Source organism: Lontra canadensis, unplaced genomic scaffold, assembly GCF_010015895.1.
Source record: "Lontra canadensis isolate GAN:19392208 unplaced genomic scaffold, GSC_riverotter_1.0 scaffold43, whole genome shotgun sequence".
NCBI lineage: Eukaryota > Metazoa > Chordata > Mammalia > Carnivora > Mustelidae > Lontra > Lontra canadensis.
This window is the reverse complement of record NW_022631037.1, coordinates 5,297,131-5,316,098: the sequence shown is the minus strand read 5'-3', so window position 1 is coordinate 5,316,098 and position 18,968 is coordinate 5,297,131. Positions and strand designations below refer to the sequence as shown.

Below are 18,968 nucleotides of genomic sequence, written 5' to 3'. Positions count from 1 at the left end.
ACACGTTGGTGACAGCAGCTGAGCTTGATTCTGGTCTGTTCTTTCTGTGGTTCCTTCCACACACTCAGGCTGAGGCTGTCGCCTCCTTACCACGAACTACATCCTCCAAAGTGGCAAGGGACTGCCAAGGCCCCCCTCAAACATATGGGAGCCATGAGGAAACCCCCAGAAGCAGCTTCCCAACCTGACACACGAATGTGAAACGTTCTGTCACTGTCGTGAACATTCACTCTCACAAGGGCGGGTCAGGTGAATAGTATGATGTGGATTTCATGGAGACACCATGTATGGAGTAAAACAGAAATATCAGACTGTATAATCTCTCTCAGGAGGAAGAGTAGTAGAACTTGCTGATGAGCATGGGCATCTGCAGAGACGATTCCTTCCCTGAGATCATGATCAGAGATGGAATTGTTAGGAGATCATAGTCTGGTCATGCCCAGTCATGAGGACTCACCACCGCTACTGTGGCAGTGGGACTGGAACACCTCGTCAGCAATAAATAAATTGGTTAATTATAACACAATTACGCCACTAAGACATATGTACAAAAATGTCTGTGAGCTGGGCACAATGTGGTTAAGAGCAGAACATTCTAATCAGATTCTGCCCCACCAAAAAAACACCAAACAACTTTAACAGAATGCAGCTTGCCTCCTGGATGCCTTTTCCTATGACCTTCCTAGCCCTATAAGAGCTTTTGGCCCTAAATGTTTGTCTTTGCAAAGGTCTTGGAAAGGACTGTGTGCAGTCTGGGTTAGAAGTGGTCCTCATGGGTACTTGATGGTGGAACTCTAATGAACTGCGCTAGCCAGCTGTTCGGGGCACATATGACAGGAGGGCCCCGGGACAATGAACATATCTTAAGTTGATGGACTTAACATTTAATCTAGTTGTCAGTGTCACCACTTAGACCTTGTTGGGTAAGTCAGTTAATAAGGAACATAGACTTACCCTGGGCATTTTTTAAACCCCAAAGTCAACTCTTAACTCCCCTGCCCAGGAAACAGTGTTCCCCCAGAAAGAGAAAGGAGTCAGCCATGTCTTTCCCTGCAGTTGTCAGCCTGGAGAGCCGAGCTCTGCACCTCGCCGCGCTGGTGCAGGAAGCCCAGCAGAGGGTGAGTGAACTGTCTGCCCAGGTGGAGAACGAAGGGCCAAGTCTGGACAGCACAGAGAAGGAAAAACAGCTGAGAGCTTGGGAGTGGCGCTGCCGACTGTACAGACGCATGAGGACTGGTTTCGAGCACGCCAGTGAGTATAAGCAGAAGACGTCTGCGTTTTTAACTAGAAGCCAGGTTGGTTGGACACAGCCAGTACTTTTTTTTTTACTGATTTTTTTTTTCCCCAACTCTGCTCCAGGGTCATGGATGGCCGTTGTCAGCCTATTTGGAGTGAGGGTTCTGGGCGGCTGTAAAAGGATCTTTTGTCTTGCTTGATTTTCTGGCTCCCAGTAGGTTCTCTGACCACAGCCATGAGGCTTCAGTGCTGCTGGCCTCTCTCCACCATGTCACACTCATCTAATGCTTTCCACCCGATACGCCCCAATGCCTAATAACCTGGATGGTCTGATACCCTAAGTGGCTATATTTTGGGATGGGGAGGTGGAAAATATTTGTTTGTCCAGTTCCTGCCTCCAACCCGAGTTTAAGTTGTTTTCAACTCTCCACTACATTTTTTATAGGGCGCTTATATAAACCGACCTTTGGTTAATACGGGCCACAGAGGATAGTCATTCAGCCCCTGAATTATGCTTTGTCTGCACTTCCATTCTCTTCGTCGATTCTTTTTGTTAGTTTTAAGGAAAGCCTTGTTTCTGGATAATGCTCATTAGCACTGGAAGGTACAGTGTACAACAGTTCCTAATATACAAAAGTATCAAATTCAGACACTTGGGAAATACTAAAATCTTGTTCCAAAAGGAGATCTTACTTAAACAACAATGAAAAAAAATTAGACTTGAGGATTTAAATATAAGGGAAAGGATCAGTTCATTAGTTTGGGACTATCTGCCTCTGCTTTGCTGTAGGTAAAGACTGAAGGCAGTGAAAATCTTGTTCTCTGAAGCAGTTCTGTATAGTAGGGACTGCATCTAAGCCTCATCCTTTCTCTTAAAGCAAACAACTTAAGCGACATTAATGAAAGTTTGTTTCAAAATTAACATTAATGAAAGTTTGTTTCAAAATTAACAATCTCTTCAGCAGTGCTGATACATGTGTTTTTTTATTTTAAAAAAGAGACATGCAGCAATTGTTTTAATAAATGCTTTTGCAATTGTGCCTTATTTAGGACAGATTACTACTAGAAGCAACCATAGTTTTACACTTACTGCCATTTGAGAGGGAATTTTCTAAATCACAAAAAGCCTTCTGGGTGTTAAGGAACACCTAGAACTATCAGGAGTCCTTTAAAACCCAAGGTTATTAGGTATGACATTCGTCTGTGAATTCTTTTTCAGAAAATGTTACGTGATGTAATAGGAGGCACCATGAGAGAAGGCAGGTTGGCATTCTATCCTGGGAAGACCCCAGAATCAGGCCCCCGAAGCCATGGGGCTTCGTCCTAGCTGTGTGTCTTTGCTGTGTCCTTGAACAAGTAGTGTGGCCTCTTTGGGCTGCACGTTCCTCATCCTCAATAGGCACATGCTCCGCTTGCCTTTTCTATCCAGCAGGGTTGCAGAAAGGCTCCAGTGAAATGATTTCCATGAAAGTACTTCATGAAATGTAGCAGTCTCTATCAGCAGCCAGCTCCTGCTAACACTTCCTGGCCTCCTCTCCACTGGTCCAGGCCAGTCTCCTGTTGTGTTTCCAGGATACTTTGGGAAGGCTTAACTGGTATTATTTATCCCTTCAGAAGACGTTCTAATGCTCAAATAAGACCACGATGGCAACAAATAAAGGCCATTGAGACTTCTAATGAAAATGTTCAAAAGAAAAAGCTATTAGGCTCTACAAACAAATGTTTCCATAGTGTGTGTTTCAGGGTATCCTTTGAAGAGGCAGGAACATTGTTTAAAAAGGATTTGCAATGTTAAGATCCTTACGTTTTTCCTTCTGACCCAGGAGCCCCTGAGGTGCCAACCAACGCCTGTCTCATGGTAACCAGCAGCACGGCACTCACTGTCAGCTTTCAAGAGCCTCTTAGTGTCAACGCAGCTGTAGTAACCAGATATAAAGGTACCAGACTCCGGTTGTTGTTTTTTTTCTTCATTGTTTCTTCTTAAAAAAACAATCCATTGTTTGGGGATCAGTTGTGCATTTTGTATGTTTGTTTTTCCTGCTGGTAGGATATTTTTCTATCCCATGTACTTTTTGAGTTGAAATATTTCTGTAGGCGCTCATGTACAGAGCAAAAGGTTAATGAGAATAAGTCACAGAGAAGATGGACCATAGGACCGGGCTGTCATTATGCCAAGCCCCTCCAAAATATTAATTCCATTCTTGTTTGCAGAAGGCCTGTTTTGTGCATAGTATAGGTCTGGAGACAGAACTAAGTAGGAAGAATCAGCCTCCATCCAAGGAGCTCAGAGGGTGGGATATAGAACATACTAAGTAACGGGGCGTATGAATTGATACCTGTACCAGCAGGTAAACTAGAGTCAAGGATTTAAAAAAAAAAAAAAAAAAAAAAAAGATAAAAGACATTAGGGGTCAGAAAAGAAAGAGGGAGGTAACAGGATAGGATCAGAAAGGCCCCAAGGTGCAGGTGGCATTTGGCTTTCAAGGATGGCTAGGATTGGGACCAAAAGATGTTGAGGGGGAAAGTAATCTCCAAGTGGGCACAGGTTAATACCTGTGAAGCAAGAGCACGCTAGGACAGGCAAAAGGGAGCGAGGGAACCAGTTGTGGCTCCAGGGGTGATGAGGGTTCATGAAAAGGCACAGTGAAACATTAGAGCAGAGAGAAAAATGAGGACAGGGGGCAGGGGCACACCGAGACCTGAATTCAAAATTAAGGAGTTTTCGACATTATTTGATGAACTCTGCAGAACACTGAATCAGGTAGGGACAGGATCAGAGGTAGATGGTCAAAGATTTGGGTTACAAGACTGTGTATGATGTACCAGAAGAGAACAGAAAAGTGAGCCAAGAACAGGAAAGTGAGTTCGGCAGCTAGCCAGGGAAGCCATGACAGCTTGACGTGTCTGCGAAAGGAGAGAGGGAGCCCAGAGGAGACAGACAGCAGAATGACACTGTGATGAGAACTGCCAAGGCTGCAGAGCACCGACTGTATACGCGGCACCTTGGCAAGCCATCAGCTGTACTAACTGCATGTGATCTTCACGGCAGCCCTAGCAGTGGGCACTGAGAATTTCCACTTTGTAGACAAGAAGACTGAAGCATGGAGGTTAAGGAATTTGCCTGAAGACACAAACCAGAGCCAGAAGTATCCCATTATGTGGATTCTCGAATGTGGTGGCCAAAAAAAAAGAGGAAAGTCGATTTTCCTGACTCAGGAGGACACATGGAAGTAGTCTGAATGGTCCCACAACTTGATAAAGTCCTCCGTGCATAGATTCCCAGATGCCAGCCCATAAGGCAGCAGTCCTGTGTCCAAGCAGTATATGTGTCTCCTGTCTCCTTCCCAGGTATGTCATACCTGTTCCCTCGGAGAATCTTCTAGGTCTGCAAATATTACTCTGCCCACACCTGTAGCTTTCTGAGGTACTTGGAATTTTCCAGATAACTCCACTCTGTTTGTACTATCTGAGCTAAGGCAGCCTAACATTTGTTACCATTTTGGGTTTTCTGTATCAAAGAGAAGGTAGCCTGAGGGTACTAGTGACAAAAGACAAATGAAGCCACCCAAGGTGGCCTCCCACGGCCATCCTTTGATACAATTTTGATACTTTGTCTTGGTTGCCTGCACTGCCAGGACTTCCTGAAACTCAGAGCCAGGGTTTGCAGGCAGTGTCAGACTTGGACATTTTCCTCTCTACCTCTCTCCAGCTCAGGGTTGTGATGAAGGGTTTCATCAGTGCTGCCAAGCTCGACATTTTCTTCTTACATTTGATTAGTGAGCTATCGGGAGCTAATTTATCCAGACTGTCAGCTATTTAATACTCGACCATCATGCCAGCAAGTTCTATCAGCATTCACATATTAACACGTCTCATCTCAGGAGACTTGTATTTGGGTGAGGTTGAAAATGAAAGCCACAAGTGGGTTCTGTTAGCGACTGGAGGGGATTAATTAAGCATTATAAATAGAATTGTCTGTTGCATTATGGAGTAGGTTTCCTTGTGTTAATTTATAAGGTCATAAATAGAGTCCTTAACCTGGCCACTCTCAGGGGTTATTTAAAACAGCTGGCAGTCTCCTGCACCCAGAGACAGCAGGACAGTTTTTAATTCAGTTGAAGTCATTATTTAATTACAGAAATATTAGCAAAATTACCCTGAAACAAGGCTAATTATTTATTTGCATTAAAAAAAGAAGAAACAATCGAGAAATCCACAGAATGAAATGTCAGTTATCTAATTGGTTAGAGGGAGGGCTTACCCCTACAGTATTTAGGGTTTGGAAAACATCTCAAACTGCTCTCCAGAATTTTGGGGTTCACAAAACCTCAAGCTTGTTTTGACAAGTGGATGTTCTCCCCCTTCATACCGAAGCCTGTGTTTCAAAGAAAATCTGAATCCTTCCGTTTCTCATGTGTGTACACTCAACTCATTAACATGTTCCGGTTTTTTTTGAGTTTGTTGATATCCAGAAATCTTTTGAAGAGCATCTCTTTATAAGCATTCTTCAGGCCCAGGGACCAAGCAGCAGGCCAACTGCTGTCACAACTTGGACATTAAAGGCATCAATCTCAGTTTAAAACCCAGAAACAGTTTTGAGTAAGACCCACTGGAGTTTTCTGCCTCCATCTCCCTTAAATGTGGGAAAATGAGGCTAAGAGAATGACTGTCTCTTTCCAGGTATTTCTTCCTTGGATTCAAAGAGGAGGGGCATCTTTTGGTCCCATCTCACCGATTCCATGGCTTACAGAGCCAAACCAGGATTATTTCAAACACTTTGATGTTTTGGACAGTTGCCAGACTTTCATTCTGCACGTTCTCCCCCTTGCCTCGGGTAACTTGCCTGCAGCTCCCGTTGGCAGAGGGTATGTCATTTCTCTGCATTCCCAAAGCAGAGAGCATGTTCAAAAGTGATTTTGCTGCTTGTTGCTGTTTTGGGAATGGAAAGGAAAGTATCCTTTGACAGATGCTGTGTGGCATCTGTTTTCTAGCCACAGGATGAATTATTTTCTATCTTTATTTTAAAAGCAGGGCTTGACATGGTCACCCTTCAGGCTTTGCCAATGGTGAAATGCTTCAGTAGCTGCGCTAGTGGGTGTGGGCAGTATACTGGTTTGGGTGGTGCCCTTCCCCATCTCTTCTTACCTCCTTCTCCAACAGATTAGAAGCCACCACCTTAATTCCTTCCTACAAAGGCTTGTAATAGCAAACTATTTAACTCCTCTTCAATAGATGGCATTTTCTTAAAGAAAAAAAATTTGAAAAGCATTTCCCCTTGCAGAAATTGCCAGGACCTTTCCGGAGCTGGTAGTGTATCTCCTCCTGCAAAGAGCAGGTGGTGCTTCTGCCAATTGCCACCTCCCAACTTATTTCCCAGAGAGAAAGAAAGCCGAAGAATTCCACAGAGATGTCCAGGAACAGTGTGACTTCTAGGAGGGAGAGTCCACCATTTGTTCATGAAAGTCCTCAGGGTCGACAATTTGTAATAATAGCATGAACTTGACCATGACTTAATCACCTGGGCCATCTTTTCGTAAGACTTAAGAAAAAACTGACTTCACGGGGCTTGGGTGCACAGTGCTTAGTATTCATATTACATTTACCCCTTCTATAATTTTTTCCTCCACACCTTATAATTGGAAAGAGAAAAGTGCATTGCATTAGAGACTATAATTATCTTCCATGTTTAAATAATTGAAGAATTAGTCTGATCCTAAGCATGAGGTAGCTACCCTCATCGGTAGATTGAACTGACTGATTTCACAAAACTAAAGGATTTATCATTTTAGTTAGCCTGTTTGGGTGGGGGTGAGGCCAAAAGTTTACGGACGAGAAGCAACGAGGAGAGGCAGAAGATGTTATGTACAGGGGACAGGAAACTCAGTGGGCTAACATTTTTGCATACAAGTAAAAATACAGAAATTTAAGTTCCGCAACTAAATGTATGATGAGGAAAAGCAGCAGGTCCAGTGAGAGCAGGGGAATGGCAGCCCTATTCAAATTCCTTCATCTAGGCTTCCGCAGGCTTTCTAGGTCACTTCTCAATTCCTCCATGGTGGCTAAGCTGTCGGGAGCCAGCCATTTGACTCTTTGACCATCTCGTGAACCACCTCGAAACCCTTCTCCAGTACGGTTTATTGTAAAGCATAGCCTTTTTGCATTTTCATTTAGGGAAGTTTTTAACCCTCAAACAATACAGTACAGGTTATATAAAAGACAAGGTAAAAGACTTACCCTTCCTCCGCTGGCCCAGCCCTGTCACAAATCTGATCTGTTATGAGTACCATGTATGTATGGCCTTACAAATCCTTTCTTGATGCACAAACCCACATGAATAAGCACACAGATGTTAGGTTTGTTTATGTGCTAAAATTATCAGTCTAATCCTACAACTAGATTTAAGATTTTATTTATTTGAGAGAGAGCACAGAGGGAGAGCAAGAGGGAGAAGCAGACTCCACACTGAATGGAGAGCCACATGCGGGCTCAATCCTAGAATCCCGAGTTCACCACCCAAGCCAAAGGCAGACACTTAACCAACTGAGCCACCCGGGCACGCCTAGATTTCTTACTAATTCAGCAATGTGTCATATCTATCCAATACCCTCCTATGTCAGTGTGTTTGGATTTTCATTCTTTTTAATCACCGTACAGTATTCCTATTCCCTAGCTAGAGGTGCCATAATTTATCTAATCATTCTTCCACTGATAAATATAGGTTGTTTCCATTTTTTTCCTATTATATAATATTACAATCCTTGTATTACAATCCTTGTATGTGTCTCTGTTTTACTTGGGACAGTATTTTCTTCTGGGATATTAACTAGAAGTGGAATAGTTTATGCAGTCCCATTCTTTGTCTCACTCACCTATCTATAGCCATTGTTAACCTTAAAAATAAAACCTTCAAAAAAAAAAAAAAGGTTTATTTAGCAACCCTGGAGAGTTGCAAGTCTTGCAAGTCAGGATAAGCAAGCTACAACAGGTCTATAGACAAAAGAGAAAAACACTCTCCAAAGAGGAAAGGGAGCAGTTGGGCAGGGTGTTATAAACAAAAAGTCTATTGGAGTAAACTGGGAATCTAAAGTATAGTGGCTTTTCATTGGCTGAGTTGTGAGATCTCTAATTGGCCGAACTGTTGTTTTGGCAAGAGAATACCCTTTCTTCCTGCTGGAGTAATATAGTAGTAGGTAGAGTATATGGACTTTCAATGTGCATCTCTTCCTGCTGGGCCCATCTCTTCCTGTTGGGTCACTGACAATAAGTGGTAGGGTGTAAGAACTCCTGCTCTGGGCCTCCCCAATCCATCTTAAATGGTGTTTCCTTTTATTAATTTTCACGCCAGAGTAACTTTATAGTATTTTAACATCCGGTAGGGTAAGCCCCTTCACATGGTAACCGTTTTCAAAATGTCACAGTTGTTTGTACACATGTTCTCTTCCAAATGAATTTTTTAAATTGGTTTGTCAAGTTTAATTTTCAAAATCATATTGGGTTAGCATCATATTCCTAAATTAATTTGGAGAGAGCCTTTCCATCCAAAACAGGTCTTTCTAATCAAGCTGAATTTTATGTATTCAGGAAAATTTCATAATTTTCTCTAGATGGGCCTTCTACATTCACTGTTAAGTTTCATGCGGGATCTATTTAACACATTTTATGGCTATTATGAATGAATTCTCTTTTCAAGATAGAGTCTCTGGCTATTTGTGGGACAATAGAAGAGCGAGTGCTAGTTTGAAAGAAATCTTTAGTTGGTTGCTTTGCTGAGCTCTGATTAATGGTGAGGGCTTTTTTTGTTTTTGTCTTTTTCTCTTCAGGAGATTATCTTGCATCTTACGATTTTTTTTTTTTAACATCATCTCTAAGTAAGGATCATTTTGTCCTTCCTTTCTAGTACTTTCTGTTCTTTCTTGGATCTCACTTTATTAACTAGAGTCAGTGTGGTTTCTAGTTCCCACTACATTGTGCATCGTAAGTGGGACAGTAGGTATCCTTCTCTCTTACCTGCTTTTGTCAATGTGCATATGATATTTTACCATCAAGTGTGATGTCTAGGATAGGTGTCTGGTAGGTAACCGTTACCAAATTAAGGAAGCTCCATGTGGATAATGATGAATGATATAGCATTGAACATAATTTTTAGATCTCCGCTGTGATCCTGGTTCCTTTAGTATTTCAAAGGTCATGTATTTGTGCCCCTTCTTCTGGAATTGTTGAACATTTGTCTATTTTATTGGTTTGTTTGAAGAATTAACTTTTTTCATTCATAAAACCTATTTCTTGTTTATCTCCTACTTTATTAATTTCTGGCCTTAGCTTTGCCAATTCCTGTTACTTTCTGTTGGTTTACTTTATTCTCTTTCCCAGTTCTTTTTTTTAACTAGGAAACTTAACTCGTTCCTCTGTTTTCCTTTTTTTCTAATCCATGTATTTAAGGCTATAACTTTTCCCCTGACTACTATTTTGTCCATATCCAAAAGGTTTAAAGTGAGGTGCTATAATCATTTATTTATAATTTATCATTTCCACTTTAAGCAGTGTTTTTAGGCAAGCCATTTTAAACTTCTAAGTGGCCATATTTTTTGTTGTATTTTTAAGGTTAATTTCTAATTTTATCATAATAAAAATTTTTAATATGCTCAGTATGCTGTTGAGCTATTTTAAAACTTATCTGTAGCTAACCAATAAATCAGTGTATATGGACCATCGTTGGTGTTTGAAAAGAACGTGTAAACTCCATTGGGTATAAAGTGTGAATGTGCGTGTGTTGTTTAAATCCCTGTCTTTTTCTAAAGTGTTTGTTCCTTTGATCTTTGATCTCTGAGAAGCTGCTTTATTTGTCTTGCTTAATTCTGTTTGCTTCAACTTCTATTTTGTCTGTAATTAACAGTGCTTTCTAGGTTTTCATTTGCCTGCTGCCTCTCTGTCTTACTATTTTCAGCCTTCCTATGATGTTTGAGAAACATTTCTTATAAAAAGTATATGGTTAAACTGATAGACTCAAACTGCAAGTTTGTCTCTTTTTATATACATCTTATTTTTGTCCAAAGTGATCTAAGAATGGGATTTTAAAAAACCAAATTTGTACTAAAAGGCTTATAATAAAAAAAAAAAGTTACATGCTTCAGTCTTCTTACCCTTCTCTTCAGCGCCAGCCAGTTTTAACTCCTCTAGTTCTTATAATTACCTGTCTACTTTCATTAATAATACTTCTGTGGCTCTTTCTTGATGCAGCAATTGCAGGTCTCATGTATGCAATTATAACTATAACAGAAAAGAATTTAACTCGCATAATACCACACTCATCTGTATTCTTTTCTCTCTCCAACTAATTATATTTCCATTTTTAGTTAAGTCAGCAGTGTTTATACTTAATGAATGTGGAGATTTTGATTGTTGTTTTAACTAAAATCCTGACTTTATTCAGATAACCTTAGTTTCCACCTGATATCTCTCTCTTTTTTTAAGATTTTATTTATTTGAGAGAAAGAGAAAGTGAGAGAGAAAGGGTGTGAGTGGGAAGAGGGGCAGAGGGAGGGGGAGAGAGAGAATCCCATGCAGACTGTCCACACTGAGCGTGGGACTCCCATCTCACGGGGACCCCTGAGATCATGACCCAAGCCAAAATCAAGAGTTGGACATTCAACTGACTGCACCACCCAGGCACCCCTGAGGTCTCTTTTTTGTCCCAGGACCTCATCCAAGACCCCATATGACATTTAGTTATCAAATCTCGTTGAGTTCTTTGGCTGACAGTTTCTCAGGCTTACAATTTTGAGGAAGACTGTGCAGTTATTTTTGTAGAGTGTCCCTCTTTTGGATGTGACTTGATATTTTTCTTCATGATTAGGCTGGGGATATGGGTTTGGGGGCAGAAGACCACAGAGGTAAAGCTTTACCCATTTTCATCCCATCATATCAAGAGTACATGCTCCCAGTATGACTCATCACTGTTGATGCTGACCGTGTTCACCTGGCTGAGGTGTGTTTGTCTGGTTTCTCTGCAGTAAAGTTATGGTTTAACCCCTTCCATCCTGTATTCTTTGGGAGGAAGTCACTATGTGCGGCCTACTCTAAGTGTGTAAGTTTTGACATTGCGAAGTCAAATAGTGTACTGTGATTATATTTCCTTGCCTATATATTTTCCTCAAATCTCTAATTGCATCTTTTCTCTTTCCTACCCTACTTTCCATTATCCTATTCAAAATCTGTTTCAAATAGTCCTTTCAGAGTAGTACCTATTTTCCCTCCTCTACTACCATCTATTCATGTTCCATTATATAATAGTAACTTGTTGGGTTTGCATTAAGCAAATACAAATTAAAACTACAATGAAAGGGGTGCCTGGGTGGCTCAGTCAGTTAAGTCTCTGACTATTGATTTTGGCTCAGGTAGTGGGATGGAGTCCTTGAGTCAGGCTCCTTGCTCCGTGGGGAGTCTGCTTGAGATTCTGTCTCTTCCTGTCCCTGTGCCCCTCCCTACTTTCTCACGCACGTTCTCTCCTCTCTCACCCCCAAAATAAATAAATATTTAAAACACACACACACACACACACACACACACACACACACACACAATGAAATTTTGCTACATGCCTATCGAGTAGCAAAAAATTTGAAAATAGGGACAATACCACATGGCAAGGATGCAGAGCCATCGGATCACTCACACCTGCTGGTGGGAATGTAAAATGATACAGGCACTCTGAAAAAGTTTAGCAATTTCTTTAAAAAAGAAACCACACAAGTACCATACTTCCTACCAACTGGTAGGCGTTTATCCCAGAAAAATGAAAACTAATGTTCATATAAAAACCTGTTTACAACTGTTCTGGCAACTTTAACTGTAATCACCAAAAACTGGAAGCAAGGCAGGTGACCTCCAATTTGGTGAATGGCTAAACCAGTGGTGGTACATTCATACCATGGAATGATACTGAGCAATGAAAAGGAACACGTTATCAAGACACACACCAGCCTGAATGAATCTCTCAAGAATTACGCTGAATGAAAGTGTCAACCCATAAAGGCTACATAGCATATTGTTCCATTTATATAACACTCTCGAAATAACAAAACTATAGGAATAGAGAACAGATTAGTGGCTGCTAGGAAATGAGAGAAATGGGTATATATGGCTCACTTTTTTGTTTTCTAGCTAATGGATATGTTTTAAACGCTGTACCTTGTTTTTCTTTTAAAGGGTTTGGAGAGAAAAATGTTAAGACAAGTGTGTGTGTCAGTTTGGCATCTTGATTCAGTCTCCAGGTCACTTCTCCCTCTTACCCAGCCTGAATGCTCAGTAAACATGACCTAACACTAGTATTACCCTAAGCCAACATACTTATGAAAGCATTTCTACTGTTTCAAAAAATTATGTAAGTTACCTAGGGACAAACATGAAACTGGGTTTTTATATCAGCTGGTAAAGAGGATTATTCCTAACAGTGATTTCATCTTCTTCCTGTTATAGTTGGAAAATCATGGATCCATAGAGTAATTGGAGTTTTTGGAATATGTGAATTTTTCCCTAAGGTACGAGTTCCTTGAAGGTAGAAATCTTGGTTTTTTCCCCTCACCTCATATATTGCAGTAGCACTGACCACCTTTCTGTTCTAAAAGCATTTACCCCACCACAGGACCTTTGTACATGGCAATCCCTCTGCCTAGAGCACTGCCCCTTCCCATTTCCTGACCTTATATCATTGATTGTTCACGTCTCTTACAAAGTCATTTCTTCAGAGAACATTTCTAAGTATTTAGTACAAATCTTGGCCTAATAAGTTCTACCATGCCTTTTCAAATAATGTTCACAAATTACAAACATCTATTCATTTTTGTGGTAGTTTTTTAGTTTAAATATATTTATTATAGAACTTTTAGAGTCTCCAGAGTTTATTATATAACCTTTTAGAGTTTCTAATATATCTAGTAAATTATTTTCCAAATTTCACTTGACTGTCATTGAATGTTTCATGGGAATAATGTTTCATGGAACCATGAGAATATTTAGAGCATATTTAGAATTCTCAAATGGAGCTGACCATTAGAATCCCCTTGGGATCCATGCCAGGGCCCCTTCTAAGACCAACCAAATCTGAGTCTTTGCAGGATAGAGACGGAAGCATAGATACTCTTCAAGAGCTGCTAGGTCATTCTAATGCATGGCTAGGCTATGAATTTGTGGTCATGTTTCTAATATGGATCCTTCCCATCAGTCTGTAAACCTCCTGTGAGCAGGCATGTTTTGTTCATCTCTGTACTCCTAGAACTTGGCACAGGGCTTAACGTACGTGTGTATGTATATATATGTATATGTACGTATAACATATGTATAGTTAAGTATTTGGTGAATTCAGTGGGAGTCACAATGAACGTGATAAGCACTCAAGTCTGCCTATTTATGGGGCTTAGAAGTTGCTGGGGAAAAGAAGGCTCACCAACATAAGAATTTACTTCATAGTATAAAGAAAATCGGGCCCAAAGTGTTGAGGCTAGAGTTTTTAACTGACTTTGTCCAACGCTGTCTTTAACTGACCCTCGCATCTCATCCCTTTCCTTGATCACTCACCCACAGTTCTCTTCCGGACGCCCCCCCACACGCTGACTACCACCTTCAGTTTCATTCTTCGGTAGCCTGCTGGGCCCCCTGAGCTCGCGGTCTTCAACACACTTGCAATTGGAAAGTTTCTGCAAAGGTGATTACATCAGTCCTGAGTAGAGTGGCTTTCTCCTCCTCCCCCTCACGTCCCCCTCCAGAACTTTGGAGCCACGAAGCTGCCTGGCAGAGCAGGAGGCCCACCAGGTAGCTCTTTATCGCCATGCAACTGTGCGACTCCTCCCCACACTTCCTCCTGGGGAAAGTCAGCCTGCCAGTCGAGGGTTAACAGTGCAGCAGTGCATGATGATGTGCCAAGCCCCCCCAACCCCCCCAGCCAGCCCCATCACCACCTCGCACCGCCATCCCCACCCCTGGACTGAACAAACTGTATCACTTACCCCCTGGGAGCCTGGCAGTTGCTGAGCCCAGACGCCACAGGGGCTGGTGAGTTTCCAGTGGCCACAGACAGAGGCAGGTCTCCACTCAAGGCACAGCTCTGTCCACGACTGTCCAACTGAGCACACAGCTGGCACAGCAGGTGATGAGCCACTTCCGGGCCACCTTCTCCCCTTGGAGATTTTCCTCTTGATTCCATTTTGGCCAGATCCCTTTGCAGCATTATAGTTTGTCAATAGCCCGCGACTGCTTTCTAGAATTTCTCTCCAGGAGAAAGTGTGTTTTTCTAAGAAATAGGTGTTCTAGCCTGAAGCCTAATTTCATGTGAGGGCTCAAAAATGAAACAAAAATAATCACCCTCAAGTCTGGAAGCTGAGGGGCCTCTCCACTCTGTGAGGAGTGCTTCCTTTTGGGAGGTGGGAGGCAGGGGTGGTCCTTCGTGCTTCTTAAATAAAATTTTCCCAATTATAAAAATAATGTATGCTCCTTGTATCAGCCAGAGTCCCAGCAGAAACAGAGGCATACTTAGCTTGAATTTGGAAGAAATTTTAATGACAGGATTATTTACAGAAAGGTGAGCAAGGTTCATGAATGGAGAAGGGATAGCAAAGTACCCATGACCAGCTACAATGGGAAGCTCTCAGCACCCCTACACTTGAAGGGAGGGGGTAAAACCTGGGGTGGGGGCACCAGTCAGGAGGTGCGGTGTGAAAGGACACACATATCTCCAGACCCAGACACCAGCTGAACCCAACTAGACGCCCAAGGGCAAGGGGCCCTGGGTGACACAGTCCATAGGGATCAGCCTCAGAGCATGTCAGTAGAGGTCAGTTTTTTCTGATGAAGAGAGGGTGGGGGGCAAAAGGAAAGACCAGTATAATAATTACAGAATATTGCAAAGGAGAGAAATCATAAATGAAGAAACAAATTACTCACCCTCAATCCTATAGCCCAAAGAAATCTAGTCTTTGAAGGAACTTGTAGTATTTTTTGACCCCATCATCACTTGAGACCGTGTATTTAATAATAATGGTGAACATGTCAAGCCCACAGCCCATACCAGGCATTGGGTTAGGCTTTATAAGCACTGCTTCTTCTAAACCTCACAGAGCCCTAGAGAATAGGTATAATTTATCCTCTCCTCAGGACTGAGGAGCCTGAGGCAAACAGAGGAACTTGTTGAGGTCCTAGAGCCATGCAAGAGCCCAGTTTAACCTTAGTCATCATCCCAGAGCCTCTACTCTCAGTGACTCTGCTGTCCGCCTTCTTTTCTCACACCCCCATGTTCTGACCTCTGCTTTGAAGCGCTGCTCCAGTCCATTCATACCGCAGGGAATACATCAGTATGCATTTTACTCTTTTTTGATCATTGGCTCTTCAAGTTGCTCCCAGTTGTTTCACTGTTACAAATGCTGCTGCCATGAACATTGCTGTATTTAGAGCGTTTCCTGCATTCTGGAATGCTTCTTTAAAGGATAATGCTACTCTGTTTCCCCCCCATTTTAAAACCAGTCTTGACTCTTCTATCATTTCATGTCACATAATTGTTAAATAGTTAAATGTGGACATGGAAAATAATATTAAAATTCTCCAAATCTATCACTCCTCTCATCCCCAAAGAAAAGAAAAAGAAAATTGAGGGGAAGCATAATGAGTCAGGGAGTCAAGGTACCCTAAATACCATTCAAGCAAGCTGAAGACCCATCACCCCTACCTAATCACACTGCCCTGCGTGTTAAATGGGGATATGTCCATGATCCGCAAGTGTGTAACACCCAAGAAGTACTGCATACACATTACCCAAATCCAGATACATGGGTTGTATTCTCTTCTGTTCTAATCAACCACTTCTACTTCTTTTTTTCTTTCATGGACCAATCTAAGTTATTTATTTAAGCCATTTCTTGCCATAAGCAAAGGGACAGAAGATCATTATACTGGTCATCCTTTGATACAAGCAGGGAAGGTGAGCTTAAGGTCCCAAATTCTCTTCTGGTCCGTGTGCAGAGTCATGGTTCAAACCAGCGCTGTGGTCCCCACTGGGTGGTGGCCCAGGTTCTCTTTATTCATCTTCATAGCCAAAGCCAGTTGGAAGTGGATTTATGTGAGAGTTATGGAATAGAGTACAACTACCATCTCCCCAGGGAAAGAGCATAGACCTGATGTGGAGATGGGGTAGGTGATGAACTCAGGTCTCTCATGCTCTCCACGACGTGACTTCAGGAAGATGTTTAGCATGCTCAACTTCCATACTGGAGAGCGCTACAAAGTAGGTGAGGGCCTTCCACATGCAAGCTGAGCCCTCCTCGCCATGGGCACCGCCATTTCCAGCCTGGACCAACCACTTCTACTTCTGATGAGGTGTGTGCTAAGGATGACACTGGTAAATAGAAACAACTTATCAAGAGAACTTAGGTCAAACTATTCACCACCAAAGAAAAGTTGCCCATTGACAAAGAATTTAGGCTACCCTACAAAGTACTTTAAATTCTAAAAAACATGCACTCAGGTTAGGCAGTTCAGCTCATTCTTTAGTACTGATGAACTAAAGGAAAACAGGAGAAACTATTTTCTAGAAAATACCTAGATTCATTGTCAAGTGTTTGTCAAAGGCTTGATTTGTCTGTTCCACGCAGGGTGCTGATGATGGCATGGTATAAACTCAGAGTGCCAGTCTCCAGGGCACTTTCACTGTGACTTGTGAAGAGTTGTATTACTACAGACTCTGGTAGCAGAACATGGGTCTACATTAAGAGGACGTTTATACAGACAGAAGTCGTTAGCCTCTGGCTCTGCCGTAACTAGCCAGGTGCCCTTTTTGGGTGAGTCACATCTCCTCTGTGAACCTCAGTTCTGTCTTCTGAAGAAATGAGGGAATAAGACAGGATCAGTGATTTTTCACACTGACCCATGAAATCTCAGGTCTCCACAGAGATGCTGCAGGGACCACACGGCAGGCTGGAGTGGGGCACAGGGAGAGCAGTGCAAGGTTTCCCAGACTCTGAAGTCTAAATAATTAGGTCTTCCTGTTGTATTCTTTCTGAGCACCATGTAAGTTTCCCTTATAGTCTTTTTCCCAGTTTGTAATTACATCTTTATCCAAATATTATTTGCCTGTTATCTGTTTCTCTTCTATACTGTCATTCTCCATGAAGGCAGGGACCGTGCCTGTTTGGTTCACCATTATAAACCCAATGACTAGCACAGTGCCCACACGTGGTGCATCATCATTCATTCATTCATACCTCTCATTTCTGGCTGTGGAGGTACTTAATAAACTTAATAAACATGGAGATGGTTAGTTCCAAAAGTTCATACAACATTTCTCTCCTTCGCTTCATTATTAAACCACATGAAAAGAACTATCTTTGAGTTCTGGCTTAGCCCTGACTTCTTGGAAACTGTATGATCTTGAGCACAAAGGTCACAACTTCTCTGGCTTTGGTTTCCTGGTCTGTTTTATTTTGGTTTTTGTTTTGTTTTGTTTTGTTTTCCAGAAAATGACTAGGTTAGTCTAGGTCTCATTCTGCTCTAGCATTCTATGATTTCATCATTTTGTCCCTTCCTTGATCCAAAGAGGGTTAGATGAAGCTGAAGGTCCTGCATAGGACTTAGAACTCAGTAGCACAGAAAGAACCTCTGGGAACAAACAAGCTCTCTGGGGAAGAAATACTGAGAGAATGTCTTAGACATTCTGAGAGGTGGAACTACGGACTGGCAAAGATGGAAGAAGCAAATATCACTCTGCCTCCTACTAGTTCTGTTGGTGATCATGGGCAAATACTCAGATTCTCCTCTAGGCTTCAGTTTCTCCACATATGAAATGAGGACAGAAGTACCAGTCTCAGCTGCCCCATGTGACGTTATAAAGATCAAAACAAATGAGGTAGCATAAGTGAAAGTCCCTTGTAAATTACAGTGTGCTGTATATATATATTTAAGATGATGCTATCATCATTATTATTAGGCCACCATAGAAGTCATGATTCTAACACATGATAAAGCCTTAGTAACTCAACAGTGCCATACTGGTACATGATAAGCTAATGGTTTAGAAGGGAAGCTTCTACCATAGGTAGCTTTAAATGCAGGAATTTAGTGTAAGATAAAAGTAATATCACGTAGGTAGGGGAAAGATGTAAAATTCAGTAAGATTACTGGACAGAAAATGTAACTGGATTCATGTCTCATGGTTTATTGCAGCATAAATTATAAAGGGATCAGATATTTCAGTGTAAAAATAAAATTTTTCTGAAAAAAACTGGGAGAAATCCTTTAAAACTAGAGTAGGAAAGGCCTTCATCATCATGATTCAAGACCCAGAGTAAATTCAACCTCACCTCGTTTGAAGAAAACTATCTTCAGCAGAAACTATAAGCCAACATTTAAAAAGGCACCATTTTATACAATAGGCATAGACTCATCTTTCTAATATATAAATAGCTTTTGAAATCTATAAGAAAAAGTGAGGGAAGAATAGTTAATACAGAAACACAGATGGCTCCTAAGTATATAAAAAGAAGTTCAAATTCTCCCATTATAAAAGACATGCAATTTAAAATAAACTTACCAATTTTCACCTTTCAGAAGGGCAAAAATTCAAAAGTTTTAATACATACTCTGTGGATTAGAGTCAAGGAAACTGTCACTTTCATAGAATGCTGATGGAAGAATACATTTTTAGGACCCTTATGGAGTTTGGCAATACCTATCAAAATCACAAATGCAGATAA

General features: G+C 41.5%; 1 protein-coding gene across 1 annotated transcript in view; it reads left to right on the top strand.

Annotated features, from left to right (window-relative positions):
* Positions 1–18,968, top strand: part of ANKFN1 (ankyrin repeat and fibronectin type III domain containing 1) — a 405,557-nt gene that overhangs the window by 282,632 nt on the left and 103,957 nt on the right. The window contains exons 6-7 of the mRNA XM_032872010.1: positions 1,057–1,251; positions 3,060–3,173. Coding sequence (XP_032727901.1) covers positions 1,057–1,251; positions 3,060–3,173 — 309 coding nt within the window. The remainder of the gene's footprint in view (positions 1–1,056; positions 1,252–3,059; positions 3,174–18,968) is intronic.